This window comes from Phycodurus eques, chromosome 12 (assembly GCF_024500275.1).
Source record: "Phycodurus eques isolate BA_2022a chromosome 12, UOR_Pequ_1.1, whole genome shotgun sequence".
Taxonomy (NCBI): domain Eukaryota; kingdom Metazoa; phylum Chordata; class Actinopteri; order Syngnathiformes; family Syngnathidae; genus Phycodurus; species Phycodurus eques.
The window spans coordinates 665,974-671,973 of record NC_084536.1 but is presented as its reverse complement, the minus strand read 5'-3'; the positions used below and the strand labels follow the sequence as shown (position 1 = coordinate 671,973).

Below are 6,000 nucleotides of genomic sequence, written 5' to 3'. Positions count from 1 at the left end.
TTTTTTTTTTTTTTTTTTAAAATGTCTTTCTGTCTCCAAGGCGTTCTCTGTCCATCGACCGTCTGTTGTCGTACTCGAGCGGCACGCCCGAATTCCTCGGGTGTGTTTCGGACATACTTGGCAAATAAAGATGATTCTGATTCCGATTCGTTGAGAGCAGCCTTCCCCAACTTTTAGCCATTCAAACAAATCTCACGGCACAGCGCCAAACAAAAAGTGGACGCGCACGCAGGTGAAGTGGAACACGTCCTGTCACCATACGTCGCCGCCATCGATAGTCGGACAAAGAGGCCGTGAGTAAATCCATTTCTGACCATCGCACGTGGCTCGCAACACTCTGGTTAAGATAACAGTAGTGCTTTGGCGCATCTCGCTTCCAATGACCTACGTTGCAGTGACTTGAGGAGGTTCATTTGGAGGCAAATAGCGCTTTACGGCGATTTTGCGGCAACCTCACCGCGACCGCAACCTCCGGGAATGCTCAACGACTTTGAGCGCTTTTGCCAATGGCGGCGAGTCATGAAGTACGAATACTTTGTTACTGTACTGAAGCGGCTAGCGCGCCCTAACTAGCCCTCCTGCAACGCTAGGAAAATGCGGGTCCCGGGGTGACACCCGTTGGGAAGCGCCGCCGTAAAGCCGTTATTTTCTTCGGTGTTTATAAAAAGGTTCTCCAAACGATGGAAAGAATCTTTGACGCCGACAAGAACAGGCACATTCGGGTCAGGGAAGACTTGTCTTGTCAGGGTCAAGGTGCAATTAGTTTTCGTTTGATCGGGACATTTGGCACTTCCGCCATCGTTCTATTCTGCAGGCAAGTTTGGGATGGTGCTGCTGAAGAAGACGCTGCAGGTGGAGGAGAGGTACCCGTACCCCGTGAGGCTGGAGGCCATGTACGAGGTCATCGACCGGTCGCCCTTGAGGAAGCTGGAGAAGATTCGCCAAAGAGGGTTCGTCCAGAAGTGCAAAGGAGCCGGCGTCGAGGGGCAAGTGGAGGAGGGCGCGCTTACCGGTAAGACGCATCCATCCCGTGTTCAAATCAGGAACCGGAGATTGCCGATTTTCAGGCGATGTCGATTTGTGCCACTTGGCTGCGGACAGCGAGCGCGCCGGCAAGGAAAATCCCGAGAAAACCCACGACGACGACGACGACGACGACATCTGCGACAACTACTCGGCCGGCGACGACCCGGCCGACGACCGCGACCGCCGCGACTCAAGCCACGACAACCGCCGGACCAAGCGCCGCCGCCCCGACGCAGACCGAAGCCCGCGCCCGGGCCGCGCCAAGATCCACAGCGGAGCCGTATTACTACAGCCAAAGGGAGAGGGAGCGGGACTCGGCAAAAACCACGCCGTCTGGACACGAGCGCGCCCACGACGACCGCCGCGGCGGGCGCATCCGCGAGCCGCCACCCGCCACGCGGAAACCGTCCGAGATCGGGCCCGCCGGGAAAAAGGACGGAGCGGAGAAGGTGAGGGCTATTTTGTCGTGCCAAACGCACGGGAAAACGTTAAAGTTAGTTAAAACAGTGCACAATTGCAGTTACAGCTAAGATGTGTTTTAAATCCAGTACTAGTAAATCCATCTGTTTAGTACATTTCAGTTGTAGTATAAAAAGTGTAAGTGAACTTATTTTATAGTATTTATTTCGGTGCAGTTTGGAGTAAACCGATGTGCAATACATTTCAATGGAATTGTTTCATTTCCCATGTTCAAATGGCGCATGATGTTACATTGGCTTGGAATAATAAATGTGCTTTATAGGAATACAACCTCTGCCTTGGTTGTGATGAACACGTAGGCCTCCTACAGTACTGTACGTATTTCCGTGCACATTTGTGGTCAAAATTTGCCGATCGTGCGAGTCGGACCGATGATGGATTTCTTTTTGCTAATTGCGCGTTTGGGTCGCGGACTCGCTCGTTAGCTCGCGCATCCTTCGATCCAGTTTCGCATTGGGGTCACGGATGAGGCGCCGGCACGCCGAAGCAAACGACCGCTCGCGCTCTCATTTCCGTCGACGGGCAATTTGTTCCTCGTCAATGAAGCCGACTTTCTTGTTTTTGCAAAGTAGGACGAAGAAAAGAAACACCGGACAGGAAGGGCGGATTTCGAACCCAGAACCTGAGAACTGTGAGGCAGGCATGCAAAGCATTAGGTCACGAGTAAGTTCCGAAAAAACGGCTCGAGTTCATTCTTCCCTTTTGCGTTTCGTGAAGTCGTCGGGGAAACCGGCACGCGCTCCACCAGTACAACTTTCGGGTGTTTGTTTTTCTTTGTCGCAACAAGAAGCCTGTTTGTTTGAGATGACAAACTGTATAATCCAAGCGAAAAGTGGTTGCAAGTCCCAGGTTTTGTTTTTTGAACTGGGTCGTGTCGAACGGACGGAGAAGATCTTGGCTAGACGGCGACTCGATTTCATCGGCGGGTGGCTTATCGATCGCTGCGATTGACCAACTATATCTGTGCAGATGCTAACAAACGAGTACGAGGATAAGTACGAGACGGGCGAGCCCGCGGTCACCGATCCCGAGGAGGCCGACGGCTTCGCCCGCGTCGGTCCCGCCGGGAAGGCGAAGGCCAAGCACGACAAGAAGAAGAAGAAGAAGAAGAAGAACGAAAAGGCGGCCAAGAAGGCGGAGAGGAGGGGCGGAAAGGGCAAGAGCGGCGGCGGCAAGAAGAACGCAAAGAAGCTGTCCGAGTTCCCGGAGAAGGACGACTACTTCCCCGAGCCCGGCGAGAAGCCCAGGGGGTCGCTCTCCTCCTTCTTGGACTACTTTGAGAACCGCAGGCGACTGCTGGTAAGAGAAATCTTCCCGTGCATCGTCACAGACGAAGCCCAGCGGCGGCGTTCGCTTTAAAAGCCGACATCTGGATCCGATTAACCCCTTCCCCTCCAACAGCTCGATCACATCGCAATGTCTGCGTAACTGCAGGCGGAAAGATTGCGGTCGTCGCAGGCAACGTCGGAGCCGACGTAAATCTCACGTCCCTCAAGATAAGAGCCACCTCTCAGGCGTTCGTACTGACACTGCAAATATCCCAAGTACTGCGGTATATTACAGCTCGACGTGACGCGACAATAAAGATAATTAGAAAAAGGAAGGGGAAAAAAAACGCTGCCACCAGGAATCCTCCAACCATTCATGATAATGGGTCTGAATATGGTCGCTTATTAAAACAATAAGGTTCAAATCATAAAGGTCCTCTCAAATGAAACTATTTTAAATGATATGAGGGGGGAAAAACTCAACAGGAAAACCTCAAAATTGAAGAAAACCAAAAAACATTTTTGTCCCGTGTCGAGATCCAAGTACTATTATCAAACTTTCCAAATCTGAACAGAATCCAAATGAAATCGAGGCACATGTCAAATTCTTCTCGTGGGATGAGAAAGAACGGTGTTGCTCCAAAGGCTGAAAAAAATCATCCGATATGTCGCAACGTCTAATCGCTAACCTTCGACAGCATCGGAAAACATGAACGCTGAAAATGAACATGTTTAGCAAAGCGTGGCCATCGTGTTCGTAGAGGACGGAAATCAATTCTTCTATTTGGGGGCGAGTGCATTCCTGCGGACATTTGGAGGGTTGCAATATCTTTTACTTCCACGAAACGTTTGATTTGACTTCGTGGAAACATGAAGCGGAATAATGCCGCCGGAGCGCGGCTCGATGTAGCGTGACTCAACTTGCTACCGTTTAACGCCACGTCGTTCGTCTTCGGACGGCGAACTTGAGCGTCGACCAACGAACGGCGCCTCTGCTGCCGCCGGCGTCCATTTTGCATCGATCGCTTCAAAATGCAACAAATCGACAATCGATTCCACACAGTCGAGAGGATCCTTTCCAATGAAATCATCCGTTTTGGCCGTCGTTTTACTTTGCTTAAAAGCTCGAGTCATTTTTGTTTGTGTTTTTGCTCGTGGATTTTTGTTTTCGTCTTTTTTTTGGCTCAAGCTGGAAGTGTAGCCGTCGGCTGCGCGCGAACACGCTGCGCGTCTGTTTTGCGGCCTCTATAGATTGTTATCGCACAGGCAGAAAATGGCCCATCCTCCACTTGCGAGTTCACGTAAACGGCGACGCTGCGGCGTGCGACCTCTACGCATGACCTCCCAACCCACCGCACCCCCCTCCTTCTTTCTAACCCCCCCCAGCTGGTGACATCACCCAGCGAGGAGAACAAGATGTACGCCCAGCAGAGGGACGAGTACTTGGAGTCGGTGTGCGAGATGGCCATCCGGAAAGTCTCCATCATCTCCATCTTCGGCTCGCTCGTCAACTCCACCGTGAAAATCGATCACTACCAGTTGGGTAAGCGGCGGGCACGCGCGCCACGGCCGGACAAACCACGCGCAAAACAACCACCAAAAAAGGCTCCCCGACAGTTTTGCGCGGCGACAGCCAGCGGGTGCTCGCCGCCCGTCGTCGAGTCATACGCCCGCTCGGCGAATGTTTTCCAGATTTGTAGTCGACGGGCGGGTGGGGACTGTAACTTTGCTAACGCTCCACTGTGCTGCACTTTCAGGAGGTCATTCAAATGTACAACAACTTCCACACCGTCGCTGTCCACTAAAAAGCCCGCACCGCCAAATTTCATGTCATTTTCTGCATTTTAACAAAATGAAAGAAATCTCCCGACAAAAACGAGTCAAACGTGCATGAAATTTGCGAGAATCGATGAAGCCCGTTTGCTCGGCCTTCCAAAATGAAAAGAGTCGGATGAGGGGTAGCACAGATGGCAACGTGTGGAGATTTTCATTGACTTTTCATCGCTCGTTGCATCACATCACTCGCGCTTTTGCTTGACTGGCCCGTGCTGGACAAATGGCAGAGTTGTCTTATAATATTTGGTAATATCAAATATTCCAGCGGTGTCCTTGTTATGATCCAATAACAAACTGAATTGATCACGGCGGACAACCGGTCAGAGCGTCCGCCTCACAGTTGTGAGGACCCGGGTTCAATCCCCGGCCCCGCCTGTGTGGAGTTTGCGCCTTCTCCCCGTGCCCGCGTGGCTTTTCTCCGGGCACTCCGCTTTCCAAAAACACGCATGAATTGGAGACTCTAAATTGCCCGTAGGTGTGAATGTGAGTGCGAACGGTCGTTTGTTTCTATGTGCCCTGCGATGGGCCGGCGACCGGTTCGGGGCGTCCCCCGCCTCCTGCCCGATGACGGCTGGGATCGGCTGCGGCGCGCCCGCGACCCGCGTGAGGAGAAGCGGCTCAGAAAACGGATGGATGGATGCAATAAAAAAGCTGGATCAGGATCATTGTTACATGACATGAGTATAACGCAAACAGTCCAAAATCAATTTGAGAAGAAATATCTGTAAATCTGCTGTGTCGTTTCGGTATCACCCAAGAACAAAATGAAGTCTTGCTCATGAAGCTTTTAAAAAATGTTTTCCTTTGATCTTTATGTGGATACAATATTTACCTGGATCGGGTTTTGTTTTTTACATTTTTATTTTTACTTAAGTCAGATAGCCTTATAATGACCTCCCTAATAAATATTCCCAATCATTACTTGTCACGTTAGCTACCGCTAAGAAAACTATTCTATTAAACTGGAAAAACAAACAAGCTTAACATCAATCGGTGGCTAAATCTCATCATAGAATATATTGCGTTAGAAAACATATCAGCAGAAGGAAAAAAATCAATGACACATATACGTAGATAGCTGCTCACTCCTTTGCCGGAGTAGGGTGCCATCTGACGTTTTTCACAAGTGTGAAAGTAAACAATGGAATTCTATATTCTTTGTTGTCGAGGTTGTTGTTGTTTTCTTATTATTCGATTGATTTCTTTCTCTCTTTCGTTTCCCACATTAGATGGGTTTTGCATGGTGAAGAGACACATGCATGCTGTGGGAATCTTCTCCTCTTCTCCCTGGGTTTGCTGTTCCGGAGTCTGTGGGGCCGGGCCTTTTTTTCACTCCTGATCTCGGGGGCGGGGTGGGGGGACCACTGGGGCGACCTCCTGGGGAGTAACG

General features: G+C 50.8%; 1 protein-coding gene across 1 annotated transcript in view; it reads left to right on the top strand.

Moving 5' to 3' along the window:
* Positions 1-231: 231 nt before the first annotated feature.
* ccdc80 (coiled-coil domain containing 80) overlaps positions 232-6,000 on the top strand; it is a 19,406-nt gene continuing 13,637 nt past the window's right edge. The window contains exons 1-5 of the mRNA XM_061691533.1: positions 232-293; positions 815-1,012; positions 1,102-1,475; positions 2,476-2,805; positions 4,161-4,317. Of these exons, the coding sequence (XP_061547517.1) occupies positions 826-1,012; positions 1,102-1,475; positions 2,476-2,805; positions 4,161-4,317 (1,048 nt within the window). The 5' untranslated portion in view covers positions 232-293; positions 815-825. The remainder of the gene's footprint in view (positions 294-814; positions 1,013-1,101; positions 1,476-2,475; positions 2,806-4,160; positions 4,318-6,000) is intronic.